This window comes from Microtus pennsylvanicus, chromosome 12 (genome assembly GCF_037038515.1).
Source record: "Microtus pennsylvanicus isolate mMicPen1 chromosome 12, mMicPen1.hap1, whole genome shotgun sequence".
In the NCBI taxonomy this organism is placed as follows: domain Eukaryota; kingdom Metazoa; phylum Chordata; class Mammalia; order Rodentia; family Cricetidae; genus Microtus; species Microtus pennsylvanicus.
In genome coordinates, this window is record NC_134590.1 from 29949078 (window position 1) to 29967081 (window position 18004).

At 42.0% G+C, this 18004-nt stretch overlaps 2 protein-coding genes across 5 annotated transcripts in view; one reads left to right on the forward strand and one right to left on the reverse strand.

Annotated features, from left to right (window-relative positions):
* The window catches only part of Corin (corin, serine peptidase), a 187364-nt gene extending 179445 nt beyond the window's left edge, over positions 1–7919 (forward strand). For both annotated transcript variants that reach the window (XM_075943133.1, XM_075943132.1), the window contains exons 20-22: positions 1194–1465; positions 3769–3902; positions 5050–7919. In XM_075943133.1, the coding sequence (XP_075799248.1) occupies positions 1194–1465; positions 3769–3902; positions 5050–5244 (601 nt within the window). In that variant the 3' untranslated portion in view covers positions 5245–7919. The remainder of the gene's footprint in view (positions 1–1193; positions 1466–3768; positions 3903–5049) is intronic.
* Atp10d (ATPase phospholipid transporting 10D (putative)) overlaps positions 7880–18004 on the reverse strand; it is a 94472-nt gene continuing 84347 nt past the window's right edge. For 2 of the 3 annotated variants that reach the window (XM_075943129.1, XM_075943130.1), the window contains exons 20-23: positions 15328–15408; positions 13939–14043; positions 10826–11013; positions 7880–9741 (exon numbers count right to left, since the gene is read on the reverse strand). In XM_075943129.1, coding sequence (XP_075799244.1) covers positions 9414–9741; positions 10826–11013; positions 13939–14043; positions 15328–15408 — 702 coding nt within the window. In that variant the 3' untranslated portion in view covers positions 7880–9413. The remainder of the gene's footprint in view (positions 9742–10825; positions 11014–13938; positions 14044–15327; positions 15409–18004) is intronic. The other variant, XM_075943131.1, reaches the window with a different exon arrangement.

Sequence of the window (18004 nt, forward strand, 5' to 3'; positions counted from 1 at the left end):
GAGAAGGAAATCAGAGCAGGTTCGTGAGCAGAGAACAATAGAAGAGGTAGAGTAGCAAGGTGTGGGGCTTACACTGAAAGCAGGAGTGAGGAGAACTTTCTGATGCCCGTATTGGGTTCACGAGGGAAATGATTCAGTTAGTCACTGGTGCTCGCAAGCATTTCATTCCTGAAAATAAATTCTGAAGCTCAAACTTCATCATCATGTGGACGACTCTTGACCATCTTGGCCATTATCAAGCATCCAGGTGAGTGTGTTTACCAGACAGTTGGATCAAGTTTATGACTCAGGTCAGAGAATTTAGCTCATGGTCTACATTTAGGAGTCACCAAAGTATGTATGTTTAAAAGCATGGAGTTACAGGAAGTCAAGGGAGTGTGGTGTGCATAGAGAATGCAGAGGAAGAGTCCCGGAGCACGTCAGCATTGTCACCAAGAGTGTGGGAGAAGGACCTAGAAGAAAAAACAGGCAAGGGGGCAGGGAGCAACACATGAGGTTGGGGAAATTTCCACAGAGTGGTAAGACCTGTAAACTTGGGGGAGAAGGTTAATTTTAAGGTAAAATTTTCTAAACTGTTGATGACAAATGCTCCCCTAAAATGGAACCTGAGATTAACCAGTGGGGTTTGTGAGTGGTTGTTTAAAACACTGGCTTTGAAATTTGCAAAAAGCTGCCCGTAAAGGTTGACACTTCCCTGAGGTATTTCTTCTTCCTTGGAAGTGCCTCTTAGTCTTGCCTTTCCCCCTCCTTTCTCTTTTTTCACCTCCACCTTTGTTCCTCTCTCCTTCTCTCATATTTATCATTCTTATGCCATGAAGCAGGCAACTGGCCCTAAGACCAAACTTGTTCTATTTTCAAGAACACCCTATCCAGGAAGGCTGAGTGCTTGCTGTCAAAATCACAATGATACATGGGAGATTAGCATGGCCCTGCGTGAAGATGACTTGCAAATTTGAAGCATTCCATATTTTAAAAATTATTTAAATAATTATAGAAATAGTGAAGTCTGAGCTTTGCTTCCTCATTTAATAGCACGTTCAGCTATTCATTCCTTGGGCATTGTGTGACCACTTCGTATGCAACTGTATTGGGAGATAGGTTTGGGAACAGGTGTTGTTCATATACAAAAATTACTTTTAAAAACTCATGCAATCAAAGCAGATAGAATTTAAGGTACTCTTGAATTGTTTTAGGAGAGAGGATGCTGATGTTTGGAAAGTGGTATTTGGCATAAACAACCTGGACCATCCGTCGGCCTTCGTGCAGACCCGCTTTGTGAAGAACATCCTGCTACATCCCCGTTATAATCGAGCGGTGGTGGACTACGACATCAGCATAGTGGAGCTGAGCGATGATATCAATGAGACAAGCTACGTCAGACCTGTCTGCTTACCCAGCCCAGAGGAGTATCTGGAACCAGATACGTACTGCTACATCACAGGCTGGGGCCACATGGGCAACAAAAGTAAGCCAGAGTCATCAGCGATGTTTGCCCTTTTAGCTCATAACGGAAAAGCACTAGGCTTCCTTGTAGGCATTGGCTACTGTTTCCCATTGCACATGTAAATCACAGCCACACAGGGTAAAGGCTTTGACTGTGTTATCTTCTCCCTTCTAAGCCAATTGTAAACAGGAACAACCCATCGTAACACATAAACCTGCCCACCTCAGATGCGAACCTAAACCCCCTTCCCAGTAGCTCTTTCTCCAGGGAGTTCCTACCAATGTTTTGGATCTTCCATGCAAGGTGAGACTTAGCACACATCCCTGTGAGAGAGGGCAATGGTTTGGACTACCTCTTAGTGGAATTTCCCAGAAGCTGTGTGGAATAATTAGGTATTTCCATTTCTGCAGGCAAGCTACAGGATCACTTTTCAGTTCTGTAATTGATTTGTTCTTATCTGCATATACAGTGCATCCTTCTGTAAAGAAATGTGATATGTATCTTACTATTTAAATCGCTTAAATTTGGCTTTATAAAAATGATTTGAAAACAAAATACATAGCAATTCCTTTTTAACCATTTAATCTCAACCTCCCTAAAGGACACTTGCCTGTAGTTTGACCTATTTAAAGTTTAGAATAAGAACTGAGTCAACAAAATCGTTGCCTGCAGAAGTAGGCCAGGCTTCTCCGAATGGTGGTGTACACTGGCCTTCTAGCATCTTGATATTAACCAAAGGAACACCAATTTAAAGGAACTTGTTTTCTCCTTGAAGCTTAGTCAGATAGTTTGTGAGCTGTTTCTTTTCTGTATGATTAAAAACATGATGGAAAGGAAGTGTTTATAGACGTCAATGACTCTTTCAAGAAGATCTTCCTATAAGAATTTTGAAGGTCGTATTGCCTTATAATGCTACCATTCCTATTCATGCTTCTTTTTTTTTTTAAAATATTTATTTATTTATTTATTATGTATACAATATTCTGTCTGTATGCCTGAAGGCCAGAAGAGGGCGCCAGACCTCTTTACAGATGGTTGTGAGCCACCATGTGGTTGCTGGGAATTGAACTCATGACCTTTGGAAGAGCAGGCAATGCTCTTAACCACTGAGCCATCTCTCCAGCCCCTATTCATGCTTCTATATTAAAACCCTGATTAGTATTATAATGAAATGAGCAGAATAGCCTTCACAGTGTCTCTATTTGTGTTCTTCCCAATATGTATCTATATGAACTTAAAGTAATAGGGTACCGTAGAGCTTATACAGCAGTTAGGGGATAGCGTGAAGAGCAGCAATGGAATTTAATCAGGAGGATCCCATTGACCTTGGCCATTCTAGTCTCTCCCCTTCCACAGAAGGAATGAGATAATTCCATAACACACAGGATTGTTACGCAGAAGAAAAGCACTGTGGTCCAGAAGCTGCTGGTGATATGAGCCTCAGCTACCCTAGTGTGCAGTACGTGTTGCTGCTGTCTCATTATCATTGTCATCCTGATGACTTGTTGAACTTGTCCTACATCACATTCATTTTTCCTCAGATGATGAGTATTAATAGCATTGCCTTCCCTCAAGGAACAATCTGTATGATTTTTAGCATGTCCAAATAGGATTTATGAGGTTTGAAGACAGCAACTGTTATTCTTGAAATTTTTTAAGCAAGACAGAAATCATATATTCTGTCGATTGTAAGCAAGAAATGATATCATCCTTTTCAAATCTTTCTGCCACAGCCTCTAGGATTAAATGTTCGACATCAGAACAATGGCCACAGGAGCATATGTGCGGAGGGCCCTTCCCTGTGAGGGTCGGCAGATCTTCTCTGCACCTGGAGAGCACGGCAGATGTGCTGAGCTAAAGACTCGGCCTTGTTTCCCCTCTTCATTGTAAAAGCTGATCTTTCTCCGGAGCAGACAGCAATGGGGAACACAATCATTTCAACCCTTCTGCCACGCTGGAAAAATAAGGACTTTCACCACATGATTGCTAGTGAAAGTTCGGAATAAAAAATTTGGGTTGCAAACAAGTCTTCATCTTGAGATGATTTTTTTTTCCAAGACAAGGTTTCTCTGTGTAACCCCAGCTGTACTGGATCTCATTCTGTAGGCTGAGGCTGGTTCCAAGCTCACGGAGATCTGCCTGCCTCTGCCCCCCCCCCAAGTTCTGGGATTAAAGTTGTGTACTACCACCACCCAGAAAGTTTTGGGAGAATGTTAAAGGGAAAGAAAGCGTTCTCTAGGTATATGAAAATATTCCTTTGTGCTGGCCTTACCCCAGAGTCACTTCTATGCCTCTGTGCATCTTCTGTTTCTTTTCGAATGCAGTGCCCTTTAAGCTGCAGGAGGGAGAGGTCCGCATTATCCCTCTGGAGCGGTGTCAGTCCTATTTTGACATGAAGACCATCACCAGTCGGATGATATGTGCTGGCTATGAGGCTGGCACCGTGGACTCGTGCATGGTAAGCTGCCTTCTGACTGTGCCAGCAATCAGAATCCTCCATGACGGTGGTGAGCTGGTCCAGCTCCATTACAAGTCATGTGTGGTCCCTCAGGAACATCTGTAGAAATCGTTTACTGCCAGAAGGAGGACGGTGGTACCAGTCCATCTCCTTTGATCATGTTGGTGGCTAGGAAAGACTAATTAGGGGGGGAGGCAAATGAAACTTTAAATCCAGTGTCTTAAGCAACAAGGGGACACCAGAGGATATTGCCAGGTATCAAAGTGAAGACATTAGGATATACATTGGCACCCGAGCTCCCACAGTGTGTGAAACGACTTGTCCCTAATGTGACCACCCTGGCATTGCTTGAGATCTTATGGTCATCATTTGATTTACCAGCCTGTCAAATGCCACTGCCTTCAAGGCCAGGCAGGATGTGTGGCCACAGCAATCTGCAAAGCATGCCTCTTAGCAGTGTGGGGAAGTGTTTTTACTTTAACTTAACATTTAGCAGTTATTGTGACAAACTGTCTCTGGGGGGTCAAATGGGCAAGTAAACAAAGAAGCTGGCGAGGGAGGAACAGGTAGTGGTTTTTACACTGCTTCTCTGTTGCTTTGAAGGGATTAGACGACTCCTCGGAGTTTAGAATTGAAGAGAGATAAACCATGCTTGTCTAATGACATTAATTAAATAATTACATAATTAAAGGGCATTTGTGATGGTTCATTTTAGAACATTTTGTGCAACTGATTTATGGGGTGTATGTATGTGTGTGAGTTGATTTTCCGTCTTGGGTAATTTCTACTTTTATAAGACCAATCCAATTTAAAGAATAACATTGAGATGATTAGTTTTGATACATCAAGGCTTTTATGACATTTTGTTATATGCAGGAAGTAACTAAGGGTCTTCAGATCTTGTGACAAGAACAAAAATCTCTTTAGAAACTAATTCTAATTTTTTCAGCTCAGAATCCATCATGCTTACTGGAAAGTTCTGTTACAGGGTGGAAAGCAAACACCCTCCCAGGCTTATGATGAAAACCTCAGTTGAAATTTTCCAACTTGGTTAAGCTGCTTTGGGCTTTTTTGTATCCGTAAATTGATACCCCTGCCACTAGACCTCTGAAACTCTATGACTAACATCAATTGCTATATCTTGCAGGGAGACAGTGGTGGGCCTCTGGTCTGTGAGCGACCCGGAGGACAGTGGACATTATTTGGTTTAACTTCGTGGGGCTCCGTCTGCTTTTCCAAAGTCCTGGGGCCTGGAGTGTACAGCAATGTATCTTACTTTGTGGAATGGATTGAAAGACAAATATATATCAAGACCTTTCTCCAGAAGGAATTCCAAGGATGAGCAGAGAGTCTGCCAGCAACCTACACCAAGCATGGCCCTCTTGACCATGAAGAGTGCCCTGCCAAGAGCTGCACGGATGGGCTTTTGTGGGCGGGGCACTCAACGTGCCCTGCAAAATCTCTTGTTTGCACCAGATCCGTTTTACTCAGCCTTTTTTTTTCCAGCTTTATCATTCATTAATTTCATGAATTCTTTTCAAAACACAGAGCACAGTAGGTTTTGTTCTTTCCCTAGGCTAACCTTGAATGTAGTGTGGAAGTATCAGTCTGTAGAGATGACATCTGGGGCTCTATGGTAACAAGTGATAGGAAGTTCCTTTTCGTACTATCATGGCAAACAGATGGAGACACACTGGTGTGTGTTCCGTTTCTGTTCAAGCACAGCAGTTTAGGGGGCATCTTTCAGAACCGACCTTGAAGACTGGCTTTTAACTGATAAAAAGCCAAGATAATGTATATGCTTATGTTATTTACCAGACTCTTCTAAATAATTTGGAGAAATTATGAAAGAGAAAAGACTCGCAATATTGATCTAGACAGTTGAAGTTGCAAGACAAACAGAATGTAAAATTTTCTGGCCATTAAAAGTAACACTCAGAAGTGTATTTCTGTCCCTTCTGCATTCAAATTAAGATTGTAATTTCATAGACAATCTCCATAGGACTTTCCTCGTTACCGGGGATGTTCAGTATCTATCAGTTAGATGACTGAGATTTCAACAACTAGGTCAATTCTTGTGGAAACATTTTTTTTTTTTGCCTATATGAAAATGAATGAGAACCTTCTCCACTTTGGAGACAAGAAACAAACAAAAAAACCCACCCCCTCCCCCCCCAAAAAAAAAGAAAAGAGGAAAATTAAATGGTATCCCACCCACAATTAAATCTGAAAATTAGTCTGCCTATGTTCACCCAAACCAGAAATGTCACAGCAATATATTTCAAAGTGTAGCAAAATGTTGCTTGGAAAAAAACATTTTGCAATTTCCCCCTAATGATGTCTAACATCTGGTGTTGCCATTTTGCCTCATTGATAATTAAAACAAAAAAATTTAAAGTTGCTTTGAAGCACTGGGCCACTTTACACAAATTAATTTCTGAAGCAATTAGTGGGTAAAAGTATTTTTTTTCCACTAAAAAGCTTCAAAAACACAAACCTTCATACATAGCTAATTTAATTAGCCAGACATCAACTATGTTACATGCAAATGCCTTTTTGAACAAGCAGGATGTTCTACGAAACTTCACCAGCAACCAGACTGCCTCAGCATTCCGAACAGGGACTACCTGCAATTTTATATGTGTGCTTTGTACTCTTTCTATGTGTCAATATAGTTCAAATCCAAAAAGTTGTCTCAACCCTTATTTTCCATGTTGCTCCTCTCTAGTCCTGGAGCTTGTTACAAAGACTGTGTAGCGCTCGCACTGTGTTCACAACTGGATGAAGGTTTAAGACCATTGTTTTAATTTTGTTATAATTGTTGGTACATAATTAACGAAACACCTTTTTAGCCTTGTGAACTCATATTCAGTAAAATATACATGTTGGAATTATTTTAAATAACTCCAAATACAATCAAAATGATATTTTTTTTTCTGGAGGCATATAGACCCCAAGTTCCAGGAAAGGGGTTATTTCTCTTCTCGCATGGGGCGCCTGGTTTCCTGTCAGCCAAAATGTGTATGCTGTCTGCTGGCTCTCGCAGGAGCCTGCTCTTCTAGACTATTAGCAGCTTCACCTGTAGGCTTATGAGCCACTAATAGTATTCATCGCTCCTGGAGTACCGGGAAAACATCAACCCTGCTAAGAGAACGCGAGTTGTCAATGTCCGCAGCGCATTTTTGCAAGTGTTCCTACTCTTTAGAACCCTTTTATAATAAAATTATATCCCAAACCATTTATTATTCATTTTCTTGGATTCCTCAAAATCTGGTAAAATATTCAAAATATGAAAATACGCTACACCACACATGCTTTGCTGATCTGGCATAAAATTGTTATTCTCTTGCTAATTCAACCTTTTAAAAACTTTACAGAGATCTCAATCTTCTTAGTCTAGGGGCCCAGGTGTTTTTCAGACGTTTTTAAATAAAAGAAAAAAACAGAACTTAATCACCAAGTAATTAAATGCATCAATACTTTCATAGCAAGATACACAAATGATTGCATCAGGTATATAAGTAGGTTCAGATTTTCCAACACATTGAGTTTGCACCTAAGTTATTAAGAAAGTTGGGAGGATTTGTGAGTTATAGATGTAAGATTATAGCCCCATGACACAAACATTCAATACTTTCCTATATTCCTATGAGGAGAAAGATAATTCACATCTTGGAAATGACCTTATGCTTACTCCTTTTTAGCATATTCCTTTACTCTTTAGAATAAAACCTTTTATATGCATATGAGCATCTCTTTAATATTTATTTGGGAAGTGGTGAGCTCAAGGAATGATTTCCAGCTGCTGTGGGGATGATGAATGATCTAATATCAAGTGATTCTTTTTCCCCCGTAAACAAAGAGGTTCAAAAAGCATTCTGGCAAAGGCATGCCTTAGGATTTTCCTTCTCAGCTCTGGCACCAATTACAGCTGGATTCCGGGAGGAGTTATGGGAATGACGACAACTTTCAATGACTATTATTTATTAAATAATTTATTAAAAAATATTAGGGAAGCAGAAGGCAACTTCCTTTAGTCACGTGAAATTGTCATGGTTGCAAAAATGAGACTATTTAAAAAGGCCATTTAACAATAACAGGAGGGTACAGAAAGTCACTCGGACAGTACAGGCAGGCAACGCTAGGCCCTGAGAACAACAGTTTATAAGACTTTGCTCTAGACATTGACTTTTAGCATAGCAATTCATGGAGGGAACTCCACATGACTGGTAGGCGACAGCTTTCAGACAGATACAGAGGTTTTGAAAGTCTTCAACAACCAGAGCACAGGACCTCGCAGTGGCAAATTGACTCTGGTGTAAACTAGTGTCGAGGCACTAAGTAAAGCCGGTGTCCATGATTTGTCTCAGCAGAAAACGTGCTACAGACATTTCTACCCTTAAATATGTTACTTTCTCCAAGAGCTTTGGGATTCCCACTGAGTGTGGCTTGTATCAGTCTTGTCCCACATCACCTTCTGTAGAGGTTACCATGCGGACAGTTGTTGGGCGCAGTAACAGCTATGAACTCTCAAATGGTTTCTGGCAGACTGCTTGGAAGCCGATTGTCTCACGTTGGTGTGGGTATCATCCGCTTTTGAACGCGGGAAGTTGCTCACGGTCTGTAGGCTCAGCTGATTGTGTTTCATGACCTATTTGTCTGTGTCCTGATTGACAGCACTTGCATATGGGGCACTCATATGTCCTCTCTTATCAGCGAACAGAGCAGAAGGCAGCCGGTGCTGCCAGAAACACTGGCCCTCTTCTTTTTCTTCCCTATGAAGGCTCTGCTTCAGCACAATGCTGAAATGAGTAGACATGCCGTGTGTGTGTGTGTGTGTGTGTGTGTGTGTGTGTGTGACCAAAGGCTTCTCACAGGAAACAAAAGGCTCGTGGGGATTTGTCTTTAAATTAATGAGTTTTCCTAATAAAGCAGGTTTTTTGCTTGTTTGGTTTGTTTTTTTGTGACAGGGTTTCTCTGTGTAACAGCCTTGGCCATCCTGCAACTCACTTTGTAGAGCAGGCTAGCCTTGAACTCAGAGATTCACCTGCCTCTACCTCTCAAGTGCTGGTTAAAGGTGTCCTGCTATAATGAGCCAGCTTTAAAAGTTCTTTTTTCCCTTTTAAATTAAAATTCAGGTAGGATCTCACTTAAATCATTTTTCAAATACATGAGACTAACCTCTAAAATAAATACATTTCAAATGAATTCCCTTTGATAATGATTGCATTTATAAGACAATTGAAATTCCTTTATAAAATCTAAAAAGTTTCATAAAAACAACATATGATCCTGAATTAAATATTCCACTTCCCTGAACTCTGCTCAGGTCAAACATGATCCCCTGTTTACAAATGTGCCCACAGGTATACAGTTGCAGACATGGTGTTGGGTTTTCCACACTGAACAAAATGTTGATATCCCTTGTACCGAAACACAAGCAATCCTCACTTCTGAATTCTTCAAAACTTGAAAGATTACGTGCAACGCTAAGCAGGATATCCTGTGTTTTTAACATGCTGAGGGTTCGGTCATCTTTGAGGCACCTGGTTCAGAGTAGCCAAGATCTAGCACAGTCTCACATGTAGGGAAGTTTTCTGGCTCAATGGCACATGCTGTTGCTGGCTTCATGGCAAGGGCAGCAGAAGGACCAGGCGCAGGTCTCCCTGACTCGGCAGCTGGTGGGGTGGCATACTTGGATGCCACTTGATTGGTCTTTGCAGTCCCTGCCCACTTCTTGAGAGCTTCTGCCCTCTCCTCTGGAGCTAGTCTGTCAAAGCACTTGGCTCTCAGAATGGGAGATGGAAACACGGATCCCTGAAGAACTCGGTATAGAAACCTAGATTACAAAAAATACCACAGAATTATGTTACTTCCATTGCATCATGGGAGCCGATGGAAATAGTAACCAGTCAAAACGAAGTAAGAGAGTCTGGCAGGCGCTTGGCTTCTGAGATAACATAAGTAAGCTATAAATGGAGATTAAAATAATTTTAAACCTGGCATGGGGGATGAGCCTCTATAATCCCAACACTTGGAAGGTTAAATTGGAGGGATAGCCATGAGTTCAAAGCCAGCTTAAGCTTGACAGTGAGTTCCAGGTCTGCTTGAACTATTAGGCAAGACCATGATTTTAAAACTTAGCAACTAAAAATATTTAATACATTAATATTTGTAAAGCAAATAGCAAGAACTCTCTATGCTTGCCAAATAAGCATAAAGGCCCCCCTCTTCTATTGTTACAAATGACAATAAATTGCGACACGAGTTCTGTGGGGGAAAGCATTCAAAGCACAGAAGATTCTTCTACATAAGTGAAGGAAGATGGCTCCTGTTAGCAGATCCATAGCCCTGGCCCACAGGAAGCTTCTGGTGGCCTGAGACAGATGATGCTCACTATAACAATATAATAGGGGAGTCTGTAGTCAGTGACAAAGCTATGAGGGGTTTGCTCTCCCACCTTGCCATTCGTGGATGAAGCATCAAAATTTCATCCTCGGATAAGAATTACCAAACCTGCTAGTACCTTGACGTGGAACTTCCCAACCGCCAGAGCTCTGAGTTAGTACATTTCTGTTTGTGAGTTACCTAGTTTAGGCATCTATGATAGCTGTAAAACACAGACCAAAGCAAGGGCTCCGGGGATGGCAAAGTGAATGAGAGGTCACGGTCGGTTCTTGGATAATCCCGTGAGGCAAAGTTTCTTTCTTCCTGTGAACTGTCAATCAGATTGGACTTCTCCATGCCAGAGAAATATATGTCTTCACTTGCTTAATCTAGTCCTGTTCTATGGTAAAACTGAAACCAATATTTAGCATGTCGGCTGATTTCCTCACTGCTGAGCTAGGTGGTCTGTCATTCATTCTTAGTGGTTACCTGAAACCATGTACTTAATTCTCTTGAGGAAAAAACCAATTACACACCTGGGCAGAAGAGCTACGCAGGTTGTAAGAACACAAACTAAGTAGAACACTGGGTCCAGCATGTGCTTCTGCATAATCCAGTAGGGGTTGGATGGTGGGTTACAAGTCACACACAAGGCTCCGAAAGCCAAGGCAAAGAAAAAGTAGGACAAGATGCTCCCAACCATGACCAGCATGTGGATCCAAGTCTGCAAGACAAGAAGGGCCAGGAAAGGAGATGCTTACTGGTGGCGTATTGCAACCTAGCAAAACCTGCTCTAATAAAGAAACAGTACAATAAATAAACTCTGAGTTTTACAGACCTTACCACATAAGACACAAGGGCAAAAGGGAAGGGCATCATTCATGAGTGGCTCATGCCACTGTTTGAATTCTACAAAATTAAGTGTCAATGGGCCATTCTGTTGACTGGTTTGGTGTGTATTCTCCACCACAAGGAAGTGTTTGGATTTCCTTTTCTTTCTTTCTTTTTTTTTCTTTTTTTTCTTTTTTTTTTATTATATAGTTGTCATTCATTGATCCGCTTACAGAATTATCTTAATTCAGTAATCTTCAAACTTCAGTAATTCACATACACACAGTAGGTAATACATTTGCTCGGCCATACTCTTACTCTCCCTTAGTCAGCATTCAAGTGGCTTGCATCTCTCTACTCCCTTTGGATGAAACAAAGTCCAATGAATGGGAAGGGCTGTTTAGAACTCTCAGGGTAGACACTTGTAAGAGCTGCTGAGCCTTCTTCCCGGCTACCTGGGCAGTACACGCCATCCCCACGGTGTGTATGCTATTGGTGTGTATACACAGTCTTTGTAAATCTCTTTTCTAGGCCTGTGATTTTCAGATAAGATCCAACTCACTCTTATTTCATTTCCAATTATGCAAAGCATTTCCCCACAGCACGTGCCTTCACAGAGGCACAAAGATTGTTCATATTTTTTAAAATGTAGAAACTGCTCAGAAAGTGTTGATTAACTCCTTGCTTAAAAATGGCATGCCCCAGAACAATGGGTCCTTCCCTCCCTCCCTCCCTCCCTCCCTCCCTCCCTCCCTCCCTCCCTCCCTCCCTTGCTACCTTCTTTTCTTATATGTTTTTCTTGCTCAAATGCCCCCCTTCTATCTGAGTATTACTCTAGTCTCTTTCCTCTGGTTTTGTGCTGTTGAAAGTGAGATCGTGACGTCACAGCCCACCTTTGTAAATGAGTTGGCCTAAGAAAATGAACGTGGAAAACACTGGGTAAAGGTGCCCAAGAAGTGGGAGGTGACCACAGCACAGTGAGAAAGAATGTGAAGGACATGTGTTTCAGGAGCTCCACATGGCTGACTCTTCTGGAAAAGACCCTGCAAAATCTATGCACTCTGCTAGGATATCCTGCGGCAGGAGGGACGCTTCTCTAAGAAACACTCCTGTGGAGACACTACTGAGTTTTTAGCTTTCATGCCCCTTCGTGGAGAGGACACCCAACACTGAGCTCAGTGCTGGCCGCACACTCCTCTCATGCTGAAGCCTGTGGCTAAGGCCAGGGAGACGGGATTCCAGCAGCAGCAGCAACTAGGACGGTAGCACAGGGAGACAGGAGAAGAAGAAAATGCACGCAGTAGGTTCAGACCAGTGTGTATCCTGGCGAGTGCATCTGTTCGTTTCTGCTCTCGGGCCTCTGCTGACTCCTTGAGATTTTGTTTGTTGGACCATGGTTCCTCAATATAATTTTCAGAACATTTCTACTTGCTTATGTTATCCAGAATGGACTGCTGTTTCTTCCAACCAGGGAACCCCAACTGGCATACCTACCATGTCAGTTCCTCTGGAACACACAGACGTCAGAGCCTGTGGCATGTCTTTTCGGAGAACCAAAAGTATCTCTAACAATGGTTTAAAAGTTAAGTAGATGCCCAGATAAGACCAAACATTATAGTTTTTTAATTTGGTTTGGCCGATCTGGTATTTGCATACACTAACATTTTATTACATTTGGGGCTTAGGATTTAGTTATAGATCATTACACACAAACAAAGCAAATGATGCCAAAAATAAATATTTCGTCCTACTTTATAACTTGTTAAAAATAATTTGATAATATAGCATTGTATATCTTGAACCATAGCTTCATTCAGCGAGTTCCTGTTTGAAATCCATTTACCTTGAGGATAAATAAACTCCCAAGGTGGTCAGGTGCCTCGCTACTCACCCATGTTGGTTTTTTGAACACTTTCTCTGAGTCAGTCTTAGCTCTCACAATGGTTTACATGGAGCACAAAACAGGCATGAGCCCTGACCTCACACAGATTATAGTTTGATGCAGAAGATAAACCTGAATCAGATAACTCTATAATGAAATGAACAACTATAAATTATGTTTAATCTTATGAACAAAAGCAAGAGAATAAAATGAGGTAACAGGTGATTACAAAAGGGTCTAGAGGCAAGGAGTGCTTGCTAACGCACACGATGATCTAAAGGAATATTCTGAAGTTGGTAAAGATTCATGAATACAAGGGAAATCTAAGAAGTATCTCTACTAATAGACAACAGTAAGTAGCAAGGTTCCGATGTGATAATGAACTCAATGCGTCTGGGAAGCTGAGAAAGGGAGAAGGCGGAGCCAGCAAATGAGGTAGGGCACAGGTTAGGAGTCTCCCTGTGTGAGACTAGATAGAAGAGCTTTCCTGGGCTTTTCAAGTCCACCCTAAGCATAAGAAGAAGATATAAAGGATCTCTGCCCAAAGAAATAAGAACATTTTGTATTATCACGGGGCATAAAGTCCTCATTTACTAAGTTAACAGAGTGAGGGTTTGGCACAGAAGGTCAATGACTCTCTTGCAAAGGTATCCGCTTCCGTCTAAAAGCCTACTATGCACAGCTGGTGTTTCCTGCCCCCTGACTCAGGTCTGTGAATTACTTACCGGTGACAGAAACAAAGACACACTCAGGGGCTTTTCACTTTTTCTGCACTCAGCATCAGGGGACCCAGTGACCCTCAACTTTACACAGAATGACCATTTTTCTACAGGGCCATGACTCTTAGCAGACCTGAGCTTACAGCCACAGAGGGCTTGGCAGGCCCACTGCTAACAGAACACCGCCCCCACCCCCAGGTAGAGGGGAAGCACTCACCAAACTCTTGCTTTCGATCACCAGATGGAGGAGAATGATGAACAGAGCTGATGTGTTCAGGGGATTCCCAAACGTAAAGATGTCAATGTCAGAGCCTCGGTAGGCCTACACGGAGAGGACAGCAGGGGTGAGTGTGAGGGCTGTACACACTTGGTGCGTGACACCATTGTATCGGCAGCTCAGATGTGGAGAGGACAGCAGGGGGTGAGTGTGAGGGCTGTACACACTTGGTGTGTGACACCATTGTATCGGCAGCTCAGATGTGGCGAGGACAGCAGGGGTGTGAGGGCTGTACACACTTGGTGCGTGACACCATTGTATCGGCAGCTCAGATGTGGCCTGCGCAGTCTCTACAAGTAGTTCAGTTAACCGACTGGCCACTTAGGAAAAACAAACATTCTCAGAAAAGAGACGGACTCTCCCGCATATGCTCTCTGTCTACATTTTGAACTTTTAGGTGGAATATTCCTCTTCATTCAGAATCACCATTGATCTTTCTGGAAGCTTTTGTTCAAGCTTTCAGCTCCGAAAGGCACACAAATGCATCGAATATGTTCCACTTAGGAAACAACGGAAGCAGCAGTTGTAACTACCCTACACTGATTACTTTTAGGTAAATATCCCATCCCTCTCACCAATGCTTCTTCAAGACCTTATTCTGGTTCTCAAATGATCCAGTTCTCTGTTCTCCCAGTATCTTTTTCTGAAGGCGCTTTCAGCTGCTTTGTCTAAATTCTCTTATAGAGCAATATAGTGAGAATATGCAAGCGAGCCAATTCACGTGACTTCATCTGAACAGGGCACAGAACTGTCAAGCTAGTGAGAATCACTGTTTTTACTCCCAGTGCCGTACTCTGTCGACACACTCTGTCATCACAGCGTGCTTCTTTCTGGAAGGAACAAGGCGCAGACAGCTGCACCGGCTCTCCTTCGCTTGGTGCCAGTCTAAACTTTTAAGATGATCTTTTACATATTCTTTGCTTGGTTCGTTCCTTCTTAACTTATCTGTAAAAGGTGGTTTTTATTAAGTCCTGAAGATATTCCTTAAAGGTACTTAAATTTAATATTCTGAGTCTTAGCTTGATAGAATTAGCCCAATACTCACTGATAGAAGCGCTTCTTTTTCTGATATTGCTCAATGATTTTTTTTGGCTAATTTATTTATATGGACAGAATTTAAATTCTATTTAAGCCACTGACGAAACTTAGTAGACAGCTGAGTGTTAATAAGAGACCCAAGAGAAATCAAGTAGGTACGTAATTGAACCCATTACCTAACATACTATGAGAGGTTACATATATCAGTTAGCTAACAGTCGATGGAAAGCAATGTACGCAGAAACACCACTAATTCATGAATGGCAAATACACAGACAAACAAAGACTTACAAAGTAAGGCACAAAAAAGCAGACCAGACTTTGATAGAAGGCATCCAGCAAGGTGATCCAGAATGTGAGAGGTACGTATGCCTGGAAATGAAACACATGTTGGAGAGGAAGCAAAATTAACAAGGATCAGAGCAAAACAATAACCTGCTGGTCCTTCGGTCTCATTTCATAGTGCATGGTAGAAGAATGCAGGCAGTGAGCTAAGTCATATTCGCTGCTGAATGTGGCAGGAAAAGTACCAAACCACAGGAACTCTTATTTAACTTACTTGATCCATTTTTTAAAAAATCTAACTTTATTTTTAGCTTTTTGAGGGTTTTTCACAATGATTTCCAGAGTGGCTGGAGCAGTTTTCAATCCCATAAACAGTGACTGAAGGTTCCCTTTTTCCTCGAACCCTCTCCAACATCCGCTGTCAACTGTTTTGTTGCTCTTAGCCATTCTGACTTGGGTAAGACATATAAATGCATATATGTAAGTGTGCATATATGTATATATGTAACAATAACAACTAGAGAAAAAGAGGTCATGATTTTGAGAGGGGGTGGGAATGGGAAAACTGGAAGGAGGAAAAGGAAGGAGAAAATAATTATATTTTAATTAAAAACATAAAATTTATTTTATCATGGATCAACATGTATGTATTCGTGCATGTGCGTTCATGTGTGTTGCTTGAATATGTGTGGACAAGCATGAGTGTTTGTGTATGTGCATTTGTGTGCCTGAATACATGTGTTTGTGTGTGTATGTGTGTGTGCTTGTGTACATGAGTGTGTGTGCACAGTGTGTGTGTATGTGTGTTTGTGTATGTGTGTGTGCTACTTCTGCATGGGACTGATTGAACTACTGGTCACACATGTCAAATATGTACTCTGTTACTGACCTACATCCCTAAGTCCTTCTGGATCTAGTAAATACCTGAAGCATATCTAGCTCTGTCCACTGACCAGAAAGTACTATTCAGAAACCTAAACAAATCCAGCACTTATATCTTTACTTACTCTCTTCCCACCTCCTCGCCAGTTGCCATCAGATCTGTTTATGAATGGCTGGATAGTCACCTTAATTGACTTCTATGCTTTTCTTTGTAGCCCTCAACCCAATCTTCCCGTATGTTATCCTGTGAATATAAAATCTCCTCCAATCATCTTACACTTTCAAACTTGGTCGCAGCTGCTGGCACTGTTTGAGAAGTTTTGGAATCTAGGAGTGGGGCCTGGCTGGCAGAAGTAGGTCAACTCAGCTCTTGTTGCCTGCCCAAGGGCGGAGTCTTTGCCTCTCCCTGTACGTCTGTACCCCACCCCTGTTCCTCCCTCCTTCTCATCCCTTATAATATGGTCAGACAGACAGACAGACACACCCCAAAAAAACTGTAAGGTAAAATAAACCCTTCCTCACTTCATAGGCTCTGTCAGGTATTGGGTTATAATAATGAGAACAGTGTAAAAAAAGCTACAGAGCTAGCAGAAAGAACTAAAATCATCAGGGAAGTGCAGATTAAAACCAATTTTTGATTCTATTTCACATTAGTAAATGGCCCTGAGCAGGAATACAATACAACAGATGGTGGAGTGGCTATGGGGAGAGGGCATCCTTATTCACTGTTGGCTGGGTTCTAAAGTCTTGCAGCCACTTTACAAGTCAGGTTTGAGGTCTCTCAAAAAGCTAGAAATAGAACAAGTCTATGACCCAGCTTTAGAACTCCCGGGGAAACCCCCAAGGACTTTACAACATACTTCAGGAACACGTGCAAGCCCATGTTCATAGCTGCTGTATTTACAAGAGCTAGAACACAGAACTAGCCTAGATGTTCACTGACGACAGATAACGAAAATATGTGGTCCACGTCCACAGTGAACATTGCTCAGCTGTAAAGAGAAACAAAATCGTAACATTTGCAGGCAAATGGATGGGACTTCAAAAATGATACTCAGAGAGGCCACTCAGGCTCAGAAGGACAAATGCCACACGCTCTCTCTCCTGCGGTTTCTAGTGTTGACTCTTGTTTTGTGTGATTAACTTGGAATACATGTGGAACCACCTTTTCCTCACGTGTCTATACTGGAACTCTGCCCACAAGATTGTGCTTTATCAGACTGGTTAGCTTAACAGAACACTGTGTGCAAAGAAATGACGGCAGGATTCAAGGGCTGGAAGCACTGAGCTCAGTTCTCCCAAGAACAAGATGGACTTAGTCTCAGTATATACAAACTGGCCTTTGAGACCCTCCTGTAACACATTGGTCTCCTCTCCACTCCTTTCCCAGAGGACACGGGATTTCGGGGGCCGGAGGTGCAGGACCATGTTCAATGGCTCCTACCATACCATCGGGCATCTGGGCCTTGAAGTACAAGGCAGACTGGATGGCTTTAGGGAAGCTCACATAGAAGCTCATGGTTTGTGTGGTCTGTGCTAGTAAAGGGCTCTGCAGATCTCCTCCTCCTGCAAGCTGAGTGTGTGACTCTGCTTTGTTGTCAGGTGTGGACACTGAAGCAGCCACCTCTTCAGAGATGCTCTTAAGTCAAAATAAAGTTTAAGGAAAAAAAAGCATCATTTAGAATCCTTTCATCAAATTCTTATTTCCAGCACGACTGTTCGAAATAAAAATACTGAGTTCTTTTTTATTTCTTTTTAGATTTCCGAGACAGGGTTTCTCCGTAGCTTTTTGGTTCCTGTC